Genomic DNA, 16,350 nt, shown 5'->3' with positions numbered 1-16,350 from the left:
ATCTGGGAAATCAGACGGAAATGTGAGAGGGGGGAAAATATTCCCCAGTCTAATAATCATCATTACAGTTTCCTCTCCTTTCAACGGTGGGCAGATGGGGATAGGAAGTGACATTTTTCCCCTTCCTTCAACATTTCTTTCCTCTGTTCCGTTTCTGACTGATCCTACATCAGTTCTGCTCTCATTCCACTGCGAAATGATTCCTCTTTATACTCCTAGAAAACACTAACTGATAAATTGTAGCTTACTCTGTGTAGACAACAATTCTGGACCTAAAGTCACAAGAGAAGCTCATTTTAACACAGTTTAACACACAGTAACACTTTATTTGCAGTTGTCTGTTGTTCAAATAATGAAATATCAAATACTATTCTCTTTCGTCCCACCCAAGTAGCATAAATTGCAGTTAGAGGAGCAGTGAAAACAAAGGAGTGTAGGCAAAAAGGATCGCCTACATAACTTATTACAAAGGAGACTGGCAGCATTCAAATAATTTTGAATTTCAATTTTGGAAAAGGGCAATATTTACATTTCAAAAAATCAGAATTTTCAATTTAAAAATGTATTCAATGTGAGGGTGCTTGTGGATGTAAAGGCTAGCACTGCTGTGTTTTGATGCCTAGAAGCCATGCCAACAAACATGTTAAACAGTTGTTTCCTATAAATTCTGTTTCAAACAAGTATATTTTCTGAGAAAAGGAGAAGTGGGAATAGAAAAATAAAAAAAAATAATTCCATTTAGGCCTGCTCCTGATTTCCCCTGGTTCTGGTCATCACATCAATATAAAACAAAGCTATCCAGCACTTTCCTGTTTCCTGCAGACTTAATGACCACAGCTGGAGGAGGGGGGTGTGTGCATGTGCGTAAGTGAAATATCTGCCTTTTATGCATCACCATGAATATGTATTTTTTTCTTTGTGTGCAAGTTAGGGTGTGTATAAATTTGTGACTGCTAAGGTCATCAGTGAGTCATTTCAGCCACCAGGGGGAAGTCTAATTAATTTAGTAGCTTCCATGGCAGCTCGTAAACACAATACTGAGTTACAGCCCTGCTCTGCACAGTGCAGCACAGCAAACTGAGCAAAGGGAACACATGGCACACTTTTAAATAGTTTGTATACAGCTCTGTGTGTCATTCCATGCATGTCTTTACAGCCATTGGTGACATTCTGTGTTCCACACATTTTCACAGCCCTCTCACACACTATAAAAAGCGTATTTACAGGGTTAACACAAAATCCACCCACCAACTTGCACGCACAAACACAATAATGAACTATGCTGGGTCTGGTCTGAGGGTCAGCTGGAGCTAAGCTGATCCCAGCCAGTCCCTGGTGCCCTTTATCAATTCTGTCAGGGGGAAAATGCAATCCACGCCTGGCTAGGCCTTGCCCTGCTCTACAGTCTCTCTTATCCTTCGTCACCTCCTTCCATTCATTTCCTCACCGCAAGCTGCTGGGATTATGAAGAGAAATGTTGCTGCACTAGACATGACACAACCATTCGTGTGTGTGCCGAAGATTACCATGAGGACAGGAAGGTTGCTGGCTGACTTACTGTGGTCACAACCTTATGCACACACACACACACACTCTATTGGAGTCTACACATAGTAGACACATAGACACTAACACACGTCTTTATTCAGACAAGGTTTTTACTGACTCGCCTCTTCAGTGTTACCTAATCCTCCCCATCTCTACAACAGGCGTTATAGCACAGTTATGTTCTTTTCTTTCCCAGCTCTGTGTGTGTCCATGTATGTGTGTCTTTCCATCTAAGAAATGCCATCTACACCACCACTCTAAACAAACACAGAACTGCAGTTTACTTCTCATGACACCCCTCCTCTCGACACCCTCCTTCTCTCACGAATCTACCGCTGAGCTGACCCATAAACATGCCAGAATGCCATGTTTTTCTGAGACCAGGGCCAGTGCAGACAGCCACCTGATACGGATATAACTGTAGCCAATTAACAACACATTTTCGAGTAAAGCAACAATCACAGAGTTGACACCTTTTGGTCGGATTGTCAGTTGGTTGGTTGACATGCTCTTCTCAGACCAAACTGTCATTGGCTGGAATACATAGTTGAATGAGCAGTTAGCCTCTTCTTTGATTGACTGTAGCCAAAACAGATGAGATAGTCCAAGTCTAAATGGTTACAATCTCCCCTTCTGTTCCTGTCTTATGGTGTTGAATAATGGCCATCTGTAGAAACATATTTCTACTATTCCATCAATTTTCTGTACCTGACCGTTATTTTCTTTCTTGTAAATTGCTGAAGACACATTACATTTACAATACATCACCATAGTGTGAGATGTGTAACCGACATACTTACATCAGGGTACTCTTTGACAGGCACAAACAGTTTTTCCTGCAGATGGACAATGGGTCCGACAGGCTCAGGCAGCTCCAGAGGGTGTCTGTCCACAAGGCCATTCACTGTGTCGCTGTACATGTCTTTACGCACTCTGTTGATTTCTGAAACAAACATGAATGATGTGGTAAGCAACTGAAAAAGAACAGTACAATCAAACATTTATTTTTACTTTGTATTTGATATATCACTGTCATATTGATTTTGACTTCGGGCAAAGGCTTAATGTAGCATATAAATCGCTACAAAAAAGAAAGGAAAATGAACAGAAATTCTTCAGTTGCCTTGAGTATTGTTTGTCATTTATAGACTAATAATTGTGAAGATTTGTTTTCTGAGAGTACACAAAAATAATCATTGCCCTGTGAGAGAGTAAACGTTTGACAGCTGAGCATGGGTGCTTAATACCTGCAGGAAAGCACAGTTTTTCAGAACAAACTGCTCTGTCTAAATACAATGAATGTGCATTTGTCTGCAAGCTATTCTATATGTCAGAGACAAAAAGTTAAGAGCTGTATTACTTTGGGGTGTAGAAGACCACCACCTTTTTTCCTTCCTGTCTGGTACTCCCCAGTGGTTGCTGGCTAATAGAGTAGCCTGTGAGCGGCTCAGCAGACAGGGAGAAGAGACGCTGGGAATTGCTCATGCTAAGGTACATGCCTTCAGATCCGATCTCTCTGTCAGATAAAACTAATGGGTCGTCGGCGTAGGCGTCCCACCCCACCCCACCCCCACACACACACTGCCGACAGAGACATACGCTCTATATCTCTCTCTTTCTCTCACACGCGATCAACTCAAATCTCACACACACACACACACCCCACTTTGACTGCCCCTGTGAGTTAACTCACACAAATTCACACACAGAGGAATGCTCTGCTGTGCAGGTTGTCAGTGCATGTATACAGTACGTGAGCGTGTCGCACTTGGATGAGGATCAGCGAATGGAGTTGTAACACCCACTAATAAGGGACACACACTTGTCGCACTTTCTAACTTCCCAAGGCGAACAGTCATGTCACTGCAGAACCAAAATGTTAATCGTCAGTAAAGGGTAGGGGTATGATGCAAAAAGAGGCATCTCACTAAGACAGATTTATAAATTTGAATGTGAAACAGCTGAAACAAAATGGTAGAGCTGGTGAGGTCTCGAGGAATGATGTGTAGGAGTGGTAGCACGGGCGGGAGCGGGTGTTTGCCATCTCTCATGAGACTTTTGAGCAGTTGGGAGCTCTATATTAAACTCTAGCTGGGGAACCTGACACTAAGCTTAGGTGCCCTTGGTAGAGTATGGCCGACCTCTAAGCCTTAACCTCTCACTGAAGCAAAATAAGAAGATGGGACAAACTTCTATAATTAGATTTAGTTCAGTTCTTATCTTTGTGATAAATCTGGATAAATGCACTCTTTTTAATTTTTTTTTACAAATTTAAAAAAAGTAAGACGATGGCGCCAGTTTGCAGGGATTTCCTTTTGGGTTTGTAGTGTTTTCTCTGGATAATGTCGATGACAGACTGACAAATGTGTAACTGATGGGCTCACCGACAGACAGGGACACGCATCAACATCTGGCCTGCAGCTGTGTGGACAACACCTGCGGGACAGATCTGAACCGTGCAAACAAGTCAGGAGACTGGCCCCAAGACGACTCCTTCCCAAACAATATGACCTCAGCCCTCTGGTCCACACACTCCCAGTCCTCCCTAAAGATGAATTCATCCTCGTGGTATCTAGCCTGGAGGACAGATTACATCAGTTCTAACTGACACTGGCGTCTTCAGGCCACAAGCCTCGTGCGAACAGAGGGGCTTGGCAGTGACACATTATACAGGGAGGAAATCGGGACAGCGCAGCATAGGGAGTAATGAGAATATGAAAAACAAGTTAGTTAATTACAAGTGATTGTGTGTTGTGTTTCCAAAGAAACCCTCAAGCCAATAAAATGTGAACACAGCCTAATGGTTTAAGAGACGGCATTTTAAGCCAACAGTCATATGGTTAATCTATGTAACGTTGTTGGATATGCAAAACTCTCCCAGACTCGATCTTTCATAGTATATTTGGACAAGAAGCTCACTACTGAAAGGCATTCTATAAAAATAAAGTGTTCCAACCTGTCATAAATCTTAGAGCCTTACTTGCTGGATCTATCTCTTCAAGCTAACATTAGTAAACACAGAAGAGCTATTTAACAGACCACTGGTGGGCTAAGCGTGTGTGTAGGAGCCCATCAATGACGGGTAAAGAAAAGCCAATGTTCTGTAGGTTAGAAAATCAGTTCCCTGCACATAGAAAAGGGAAATGCACTGTATGTTTTTTTGCATCCAAGAATATTCATCCTTCAGATAGCAAAACATAATAAAAAGAAGTGTGCACATGTGACAATGCTACCCAACAACCACCAGCAGTATCCCTCCCTCCTTCTAATTTCCTCTTGCTGAAATGCCACATTAACATAAGGGGGCCGTGCAAGGCCATCAGTGGAGACGTGCGGCATTTGACAACCTCTAATTTCAGTGCGGCAAGTCTTTTCTGAAGCGTTGCGCTCACCTAAAAATTACCCCCTGCCTTGCACGGCCGACAAAATCATTTGTCTAGCTGTCCACCCCGGCAGAAAAGGCTGATTTTGTAAGAAAGACACAAAGAAGGGAGACTGGGGATTACTACCTTGGAGACAACAGACAAAAAGGAAAAAGAAGACAATCGGTTGAAGTAAGACAAGGATAGGCTATCAAAAGGGAACTTTTCTTGAACTTTGGCATTAGAAGCCAAGAATCTGGAGTATGCGCATGTTTAACATTTAAATGAAGGCCAGTAACAGATTCTGTTACTCCCCTTCAGCCATCTCTCAGCTCAGTGTGTCATCCACAGTCTGACTCAGCAAACCACACACATAAACAGCATTTTCTGTCAGAGATGTGTATTTACCTGTGGGGGGTGGCTGCCAACACACTCACACACACACAAGGTAAGAGAGATCATAATATCTCTATTAAATGTTTTACCCAGACACCTGTCAGAGAGATAAAAATCTGCCTTGAGAGGGCAGAGTGGAAGAAGGTTTGATGAGACAAAGACTGGTGGAAGAAGTTGAATTATAACCACAGTGCTGAGCAAGCAAAGTTCAGCTGTGTTCCCCTTGACTTGCCCTGCTCTTTTCTGCTTCAATTTAGTTAATACACGTTTCACTTTATCCTTCTTTCTTTTGTTTCTCTCAATGTCTGCCCTTTCTTCTCAAATCTGCAGAGAAAAAAAAGAAAATGTCACAGGCTGTGGCTGCGGATCCTGCCCTTTGTAAGCTCAAGTAAAGAGAAGGCTTCTCCTCATCTTCTCTGGTGATCTTGACAGTGGGGAGAGGTGACAGCCCAAAGGGAAGGATGCGGGAGCGGCGGATGGCAGGGGTTTGAGAGGCGGTGGACTGGGGCATATGGGAGAGAATGTAGATGTAAGCTAAGAGCCTAGCATCAAAGTGTGGTGTGGTGCGGTGTGGTGTATGGATGGATCTTAAGTGAGAAAGTTCATCCTTGACCTTGAAAAATGTGGTTTAAGCTCTCAATTTGTTTACCTTCATGACAACTGACCAAATGCTGAGAGAGACTGATTGGCTGTAGAAAATTCTTGAAAAAAATGGTAAGTGGACATTAGCTGATTTTTTTTTTTTTGTCTGTTTATAACTATATTTCAAGCAATTAATATTCTCTAGAATATGTAATGTTTTGATTTAGTCAAAACTCAGATACATTTTAAGTATTACAAAAATGTTATTCATTGATAAACAATATGAAATAAGGCTTGAAAGCAGCATGCCTATCAAAGGCTCACAAGTGGCCCTTTTTTATTAGTTCCAACCACTGCATTACTTTTATAGCAGGCAGACTATGCCTACCATACCAGAAGCCACCAGTGGAAAAAAAAGCAGAGTGACATACATGAGTCAGATTTTTACCCACACAGAGACTATAACTCCTTGTAAAGCAGAACTAGGCCTGGGCTTGGGAGCCATGTGCGCAAGGGAGAAAAAGATAGAAGGCACAAGGAAAAAACTAAATTAAGAGTATCTACACATCTGAATGAGCAATATTTGACGGTGTCAGCCACCATGAACTCAGCACCACGTGGACAGGGACGTTTCTCATTTATTTACCTAGCCTGATGCCAAAAGCAAGATCACATAGAAGCAGCCCTGCAGAATCAAAGGGAGCAGTTCAGAAGAGGATGAGATGGGAATAGGAAAAGGATAAGATAAAAGAATAACCACATGAAGTAGAAATACTTTCTAATGTTGCAACCTATCAAACATAATCTAATGAATGTAAACCCAGCATGAGAACAAACCTGGGGAATGGAGCAGAGGAGAGATCAAAGCAGGAGCTAAGAGATAGGTGGAGGGCAGAGCAAAATTAAAAACAATGGAGTAGTCCAGTAGGAGATTCTGCAATCAGTTTTAAGACTGGTGAATATCAGTCAGCTAGACCTGCTCCACTAGAGAATGGGAACAAGTCCATTAAGAGGCCAAAAATAGACCTGCTCCATAACTGCTTTGTCCTCACCCGGTAGCTCAGAGCAAAACGTCCTCTGACCATTCAGAGCACATCTGTCTATACATGTGTAATATGTGTGTGTGAGTGAGAGAGAGAGTGAGAGAAAAAGACAGAGAGAGAGAGAGAGAGAGAGAGAGAGAGAGAGAAGTAATGGGTGAGTAATCAGTGTGATCAGCTTTGCCTGAGGAAAGCAGCTTTATACACCTTGTGATGCCTAGTATTAGGCTGATAATATCTGGCACCTGAAACAGATCGAGTGTAACACCAATTAATCTTCAAGCCAAAATGATCAAATGTTCAACTCTGCAGAGAGACTGAACGAGTCCTCCCTGTTTAGAGGGATTTAACATCAAAAATCCGTAGTGTTCAAAATCACTCCATCTTTTCCTGCTTGCACATGCATGCATGCAAGCACGCTCAAATCACAATCTATACAGGTGAAAAAAGCGGCTAGAAAGCTGAGATAAATATAGTCATAAAAATGTAGAGGCTGTGTCCAAAAAACTACAGCAATCACAGATACACCTAAATGCGCGGGTGCTGAGTGAAACAAGACTGAGGCGAGGAACAAGCCTTTTCACTTTAAAGCTGTGCACTTTAGCAATCACAAAGCCTGGGTACCCGTTGCAAGTGAAAGGATTTGTGCGTTTAATGCATTCCTGCCCTTTATTCACGGCGCAGACAACTTTATCCAAGACGACACTCCACTTCAACAGTTTAGGGGTTTGGCAGGCCAAGCATAAGAAAGACGGAAATTTCTTTTAAAGCAGAGAGCAGAAGTATAGTATGCATTGGTGGGGGTGACTGAGCCATGAAAACATATGCATTTCTGGGTCTTATCGTCAACTCACAGCTGCCTGTCCCTCCCTCTCCCTCTTTGTTGTTGAAAAAAAAAATGTTTCCTCGTGCTTCTGTCTTACTTTTACTTTCTAATCTTTGATTTAAGAGTAGGCCTACACAGCGCAATGTTTGATGTTCATGCAAAAACTATGTCTGTGCTGTTAATGAGTATGCTGTTCTATCAGCATAGTTAAGAATAGCATATGTAATTCAGCTCTTACCAAGTTTAAGTTTGAAATATCCTGTCCTTAAAGTTTGTGTTAAGGAACTTTAATGTCAACATCCTGTAGCCAGAGGTACTTCACTTCCCTTACTTCACTTGTTTACAATTTGCCTGACCCTAAGTACAGTACACATACAGTTCACAAAACATTTAGTACAGTATGTTGGGGGTGTTTGGCTTTGTTGACCCTATGAACTAAGAAATTATGGGCCAAGGAAGATTAAGGTTTCTCAATAAATAATTGCAACACTGGGCAACCAGAAGTACATCAGACGAGAACTCTTGATCAACATTGTTCAATCCAATTAAGGCAATGTTATGTCTCAGGAAATGGCTACATCAAACACTCCAGCTCATTTGCAACAGCATTACCCGAGTGTGTCTATTACTTGTAGTAGTATAAAACACACTGGGGTGCAAGTCAGTCTCCCCATGGCATCCAAACAGCCCATTTTCACAGATATAGAGAGACAGAGAGAAGAGGAAATAATGAATAACATAGGTGCATTTATTGCTGTGGATATGTGACTATACGCAGCTGTACAAAACCCAAAGTGCTCAAGTCCCCCATGATAATGTTCATTCACATCCGAATAGTTTCATAATTAAGCTTGAGCAAGACAGACATACTGTCTTTTGTTTTCATTAGATTACTTATTGGGTATCTTCCAAATTCATAAGCCTTTTTAGCACAAAATTCCCTGTTTGTGTTTCCCTTTAAAGTGTTTCCTTGCTGAGCTGTAGCAGGGGGATAGTAACACAAAGAGGTAATTTTGCACAGGGAAAAAAATAACTCTGGAAGATACTTGATTTGACAAACCCAGACTGCTGAAGCATCATGTTAGCTTCAGCTGTATATTTGTCACACAATAATTTAACACAGAATAACAAAAGAGAATTCTGTCGCCCATCTCTTACATGGGAGTTACACTATTAAGCAGTCACATCACAGTGTGACAGGAGGAATCCGCAACTGCAATGACCGACAACATGCAAGCAGTGCGAGATAGAGTATTAACCTATCAATTAAATCTAAGTGATGATCTCTTAATGATCTCCCAGTCTATTTCTGTTTCTAACTATCAAATTCATAATAGCACTGCAAAATATCTATTGTCTGAGCTTTGCTTTACAGTGCCTCGTCCACACAGTTCCTGAACCCTGACATGATGTGGATATCAGCACTGGTCCTCACCGGCTGAGGGGTCTAAATGTTTCCAGACAGAAACGACAGTGTGGTTTGCTGGCAGCCAGAGGGAAAGATTTATGTTGTGTGTCAGGGATTCTCTTAAGGCAGGCTGGGTAAAATGCTCCAGCTCCAGCTCCAGCATTGGGTCTTTAAGTAGATACGCAACTAAATAAATGACTGATGAAAAATGTTGTCGGGATTTTCCCCTCTCTTTGCCAGGTCAAAAAAAATATATTACATTCCCATATACAAGCATGATCAAGACACAGAGGAACTATACTTTCATCCAGATTGGAAACGGACGGTTGATGCACCAATAAAATGCTTACACACACACACTTACAGTAACACAATCTTTTTTACATAGACTGTGGTGCAGAAATTGCCGAAAGTATATCCCGGACAACTACATCCCCAACAACGGCACGTTCTGTTCTCTGATCGTCAATAATGAGCTGAAGCTGCCTGAAAACAAACAGCAAGATAACAACTAAGATCATATTTAGCTATGGTCAAACAATGCACAGAAACATGTGTGCCCTGACAAAAACTGAAGCATATATTAAATACATAGAAACTCAACACCCAAAAAACATTGAAACACCCACACACACATGAGCTAATGAGCTTTTGTGTGTTTGTAGGCAAGACTCCTCTGAGAGAGGGGACCCACAGAAATAAACACTCCACACAGAAGGAGAGGGGAAACTGCCTTAGAGGAAAAATCTGCTAAACAAATACAGCAGGAACCAAGTAGGAAATTGTGCTACATCTCTCCTCTACCTTGCTTTACCAGCCACTGCCACCTATTTATTGCTCTCTATTATACATCAGCTCCACACTCTCCCACGCCAACTCCTGCTGGTTAAACATTTTTATCCAAATGACTGACAGCAGTGGATTACAACAATTATATACCTAAGACATTTATGATAATTTGACAAAAATATATAATTTAGTGTAATGTAAAAGTAAGTATTGCAGAGCTTCTCCTAAAACACAGAAATTAAGGCCTGCCTTATAACAACTTGTCAAAATTAAGTTTGGCCTATCAAATGAAAACCATGGCTTGAGCACATCCCCACATTGCTTACTACGTCAGACATATTGAGAAGTTGGACACACAGTTTACCTCCTCCTCCTCCATTCTGGTTGAACCCCTGACAATATGTACGCTAAAAGCAGAATGTGTAGGTGTGGTGATGGCCAAGAACAGCAATCAGCAAAGCCATTAATCATAACCGGTGGCAAATGCAAATGTTTTCTGGGGCTGTCGCTGTGACTGCATGCAGGAAGGGGAAGAAGTGCCAAGCTGAATGTGGCTTTCTGCGACTGCTGGCAGGAACGGTGACGGTGGGCTATAGGAACGTGTCATAGCACGTTAGTTTGGTGATTAAACAAAGCAAACAGACAGGGCAGACAAGGAGAGAGGGGCCAAAGGAAAGGCAGAGCCAAGAGCTGAGGGGAGGGGAGGCAGGAAAGAAGCAGAAATAGGATGGAAAAAAAAGTGGATGAACAAACTGGGAAGTCAAGAGTTTGTATTTTCAGTTCATGGACATTTCCACGCGTTGGGAAAATATATTTGAAAAGGCTGTCTTGCATTTAACAAAATGTCTTGGCACAACAGAAGTCACCGTTTTACTGGAGTGACTACAGTAACTTGACAACTCCAGCACCAGCGGTGACAGATAAACAGGTGTTGTAATTGTCCTGGAAAACATGGCTCAAAAGTAGGCCAGTTAACCGAGGCTTGAAAAAGCATTACGATGACAATTTTGTGGTAATGATTATCAGTGAGGCAAAGTCATTAAACAGCTGTCAAACGGCCATGAAGTAACTGTTACAGAATGCCCTGAGATGGCAAGACCAACGAAGAAAATCCTGATGCAGTCCCAAAACAGCTTCTGAGACACAATCAAGTGGGAAGAGAAAATAAGTATAATGTAATATAAGTAAAGTAAAAAAAAGTAGTATAAGTAAAAATACATAAAAAGATACTTTATTTTACTAAAGGGCTCAGTAACTGATCTTCTCAAGTAAATAATTCACATGAACACTAAAAAGTTGAAGCAAAAAAAAAAAGAACATCTTATCCACCTCACTCACAATACCGCAGTGAAATGAGTGGTTCAGACAGTATCTGCTGAGCTATTAAGACTTCAGACTAAAATTAGAACAAGGGATCATCACATTTGATGATGTGGAACTGCTTTATGAGACTGAGAGCTGGTAGGGGGCACGCTGGCAGCTCAATGAGCCATAGGAGTGCCAGTTTTGTGCGCTCAGTGGGGTCTACCACAGAGTGAGGTGAAACTGGCAGGGAGGGCTGGCTCAATACTGAACCATAATGGCTTACTCTTAATGGCTGCCGCAAGGGGCCAGCGTTCATTACTCTCTGCGTGGGGGGATTTTCAACGGTATCCTGGGGTGAAACTTGGGAGTGCATGCACGCACACACACATCTAAACTTGAGGAAGGCACCCCAAGGCGAGAGAGCAAGGCAGACAGCTACAGAAACTGTTTTCTTTCCTTCACACACTCCCACAGATACGATTTACAGGAAGCACCGGGGAGTGTTAGTATGGTAGTTAACAGAATACTAAAAGCTCCTTCTCAGGGTAATTTCTTAATATTGCTAATTATTCAGCAATTGTGAAGATATTCTAATCCAGCACAGCAAAATCTAATCTAGAGTTCTGTGCTAATACTCCCTCTCTCCTCGGTTCACCTTTAAAAGCAGCCCAATACCAGAGCTTAGCTGAAACAGCCAACCTAATGCACACAAATGCAGACTCAGGCTCCTTCTAAAATACCAAGCAACGATAGGCTATTTCACTGCTGCTTTTGCCATCTAAAAGGGGAGCGATATGTAGCGTTAAATTGGAAGCCACAGCAACATTCATTTAACAGGCTGGCTTTAAGAGTGTAACCTCATGAAATGAAAATGGTTTCACAAATCTTGGTCCAAAGAAAGAAAGAGCTTGCTTCGACTGAGCTACAATACAAGTACAGAGCTCACTTTTTACTTCCTTGAGATATAAGCTGTATCCGAGTAAATAAGTAAATAACATAATGGACGCCTAGTTACAACAGGAGCAGTAAAAATCGGTGGATTCGCTGTATGAGCACAAACACACAGTCAAAGCATGAGCAAAGCATGCATGAAAACAGCCAAACAGATTGTTGGTTCTTCTGCATCTCGTGGGAACTCATTTCACAGACACTACCTGCCAGTGAAATCAGGCACACAAACAAACAAAAGCGAGACCCGAGCTGTACTGCACGGTGCTACTCAAGAATCCCTCTCTCAGGCTGCTTTAACCTGTTTAACTCTTCCCTCAGTGCTTCGGTGGGAGTACATGCACTACTACGGCATCTAGAAACACGACCGTTTTATTCACTGAGGCCCAGGCATACTTTTATAAACATGCATCCTTTCGCGCACACACGCATGCACACACACACACACACTACAATTCAGGGGATGCTATGTAAAATGAAGGACAGGATGCATGCTGTGAGCTCAACAAGATGTGAGAATACAAGATAAGAAATGGGAAGAATAACAGGATGAAGAGGCAGGATGCATGCTGATGGGGTGCATGTCTGTGGTTAGGAAGAGCAGCTTCTGTTCCCATTTTGTGTTGATTGTTGCCCTGGAACCTTTTCCACTGGCCTGTGAAAAGGGGGTATCCCTTTCCTTTGTCCACAACCTGGAGGGGTCTGAAATGACAATGCCTCAAACAACTCGCTGACCCACGAGTTAGGCGGAATAACTGTTCACCAATGAGAGGATCTAAAAGGCGCTGAACATTATTAATCTATTACACACATCTCAACTGTGTCTACCCCTACACACAGCTGCCCCATCCGTCATGCAACAATGCCAGGAAAGGTCCAGCTGTCAGAAGAGGAAACAAGAGAGGAAGAGCGAGGAAGGAAAGGCTCTGGCTTGTCAGTGTGACTGGAGAAGATAACAGGCACGGTGCTTCCTGTCCCCACCCCTGTAACTAAGGAGACCGCAGTGCTCATAACCAATAGGAAAGAAAGAAGGGTGGGAGGGAAGACAATTTCTCATACTCCCCACCATCAGTTCAAAAAGATTTTTTGACTTTATGACTCTGTGATCCAAACTATCTTTGTCCTCTGATCCAAAGGGAAAAATACTCATGCATCAAAATGATTTCAAATAATCTGATTAGGTCAGTACAAAAAAACCAAATGGTTCCATCAGTTAAACACTGACAAATGGCAACACAGAGAAAGGATAAGACAGAGGCTGCATTTTAACAGTATACCTTTCACATCCACTCTAGTGAGTTTTTGTGAGGAACAGATGGGAGCAGCAGGAGCCTGCCAGAAGAGCAGTATTGAGAATGTCAACAAACAGATTGAAAAAAATCTCTTTATTTAATATGTGTTTAGTAGGTGGGGAAGTGACAGAATGAGGGGAACACCAACATTTCTTTCTCTCGCTCATTATCAGAGAACGAGGTCCCTTGATTACAACAAGAAAGGACTGATGCTCAGAACAGAGCGACAACTGACTTCAGATATGTTTTGTTAGCAGTAATCTTCAATCTTACTTTCAGTGACAGACAGTCACATCTTCTATCCAGAGAATTAAACCTGAACACTGACATAAACTGATTATTTTCAATACTAATTAATCTGCTTATTTATTTTTAATTATTTAGTCTATAAAATGTCAAAAATGTGAGAAATGCCCATCACAATTTCCCAAACCCCAAAGTGATGTCTTCAAGCTGATTCTTTTTGTCCAGCCAACAGTCCAAAACGAACAAAAGCTACAAATCCTTACATTTAGGATGGAGGTTGGAAGAGGATGGAACCAGCAAATGTTTAACATCTTTGCTTAAAAAAAAAAAAAAAAAAAAAAAAGATTAAAACCATTAATTGATTCTCTAAACAGCTGGTAGCTAACTTTCTTCTAATGAACAAATTAATTGACTAATTGGAAACTCTCATTTATAGCAATAGGGGTTTTATTGGATCAAAATGAGACAAAGGCGGTACCTTAAATACTTTGTCACCTACTGAAATTTGATTTATCTGAAGAAACAATAAATAGAAACAGTGAGATATACCAGCCCCCATGTGCCCTACCTTTCTAGGGTGTGTGCACGTTAATACATGCTAAATCAATGGGCTGTAATTAAAATATTACAAATACGATGCAACCAAATATAAAAGCCCTGCAACAACTCCAACCTTTGTGGCACACTCCTCCACTGATTCAACTCTATTGTTGCTTTACATGTTGTCCATTGTGATCTAGTTATAGTGGGTTGCATTTCATTGAACAAAAACCACAACAGAGCTTTAATGAAGACAGCTCAACGTCCTCTTTTCTTTTCGATATACAATCACCTGTTACCAGCCAAGGGGTCCACTGGGCTGAAAGTAATGCAGCCTACCCTTACTAAAATAATGAGAGGGACAACATTCGACACCCTGCTGAGGAAAACGCAAAACAATTAAACAGGACCATAAACTGAAGCCTTCAAAGTGGCCTCAGTCTAAAGCAGTTATAGCCGAGACTGGTACACTCAAGAGTGTGCTGTGTACCATCACCATAAGCAACCACTGACACAAAAAGGTCATTAGTTAACAGCTAATCCGTAACACTAGTGCTTTGACTTTCTATTTCTTCTCGGTAGAGGAACTGTACTATATCTGTATAAATTTCTTAGCGATATGAAATTGCAGACATAAGTTATGAACAAATGAAGACAAACAGGTTACATCCCCAGGGGCGGTGCCTGCTTGGGCTTGAAGGTACCATCTTAAATTCAACTCCAACAGACACTAAGTCATTCGTGTCCCAACACACAGACCCACATCACAGCTACTGTTGTGTCTTTGTGCCAGCACACTGTCTTCACAGCCTGACATAGTAATTTTCCAGCATCTGAATCTCACCACTTCAAATGCCTGCACTTGCAAAATACAAATAAGACATACAAGAAATGTGTTAAATATCTGGATGAATATCTGTGGTCTTCTGCCAGAACTTAAATTGTTCTGGGCCAAGTATCCAAATATGGATTGTGAGCAAGTGTAGGTAATTGTAAGTCAAAGTAGTACATACTGATTCTCTAACAAACAGGCCTGGCACTGTTTAAAGATGCCGAAAAATTCTTTGTGTCTGATGCACTTCCAGATATTAAGACTGACAATGAAAAGAGAAGGAAAAGACCACCCCTTTATCACTCCTTTCTGCATGCAGATCATCAGATATGCTCTTCAGGCTGCATGTTTGGTCTGCTTGTCTGGTTCAGGACATCATCCATTTGATCTATTTTGTCTGCCGAGTCATGTTGAATGTACCGTTTAGATCATTTAAAGGACAAACACCTTGGAGTGGCTGTAACAACCAGGTCAGAGTGTCACGAAGACAGGATAGAGGTAGCATTCCCTATGAGGTTGCAAGTGCATATGCATGCGTACAATTAGAGCCGGATGCACCAACCAATATTTTGAATTTGGGAGTGATCAAGGGAGAACCAAGCACATACCAGGATCCTGAGCGCAGACAGTGAGAGCTGAGCTGATGCAAACCGACAGACCACGCAGCGGGCCTTTAATGTCACCACTGGTCCTCACATGAAAGAGGCAATGTAGCCCCAAGGCTGGATTTTTGCTACACATAGTCACATACGAGTAGAGCAGGAAGCTACAAAAGAGAAAACAAATGGAAGAAACTGGAGAGAACACAAAGACAGAGGGGAAAAGAGGGTGACAGGAACTGTAGAGTCACTCCACTAAAATAAATAGGTAAAAAGGCAAAGCCAGGAAAAATGAGTCACCCCTCTTGGGAGAACAGATACTGATTTTCTCCTTTGGAAAACACTATGACAACGATAGAAGACAATGTAAAATAAACAGATGAGAGGGATGCATGTAGATGTTTAAGACAGAAAGGAAAAAGTAACAGCAAGAAAGAAAACCGCATATGTGCATCTGGGGTGCTGAAAAGGAAAGCAGGATTATATACATGGGGATGAGGAAGGAGGAGTGGCAAAATACCGCAGGGTCTGGTTCATCGAAAGTGTCAGATGCTCAATAAAAATAAGGTTGCAGAAAGAGCTCCCATCACAAACACCCTAAACTTACATCAGACAAACACTCTCCAAGAAAGCAGAG

General features: G+C 41.8%; 1 protein-coding gene across 5 annotated transcripts in view; it reads right to left on the bottom strand.

Moving 5' to 3' along the window:
* Positions 1 to 16,350, bottom strand: part of qkia (QKI, KH domain containing, RNA binding a) — a 77,176-nt gene that overhangs the window by 49,122 nt on the left and 11,704 nt on the right. For all 5 annotated transcript variants that reach the window (XM_046413688.1, XM_046413686.1, XM_046413687.1 and 2 more), the window contains exon 2: positions 2,349 to 2,491. In XM_046413688.1, the coding sequence (XP_046269644.1) occupies positions 2,349 to 2,491 (143 nt within the window). The remainder of the gene's footprint in view (positions 1 to 2,348; positions 2,492 to 16,350) is intronic.

Source organism: Scatophagus argus, chromosome 15 (assembly GCF_020382885.2).
Source record: "Scatophagus argus isolate fScaArg1 chromosome 15, fScaArg1.pri, whole genome shotgun sequence".
In the NCBI taxonomy this organism is placed as follows: domain Eukaryota; kingdom Metazoa; phylum Chordata; class Actinopteri; family Scatophagidae; genus Scatophagus; species Scatophagus argus.
This window is presented reverse-complemented; position numbering and strand designations above follow the sequence as displayed.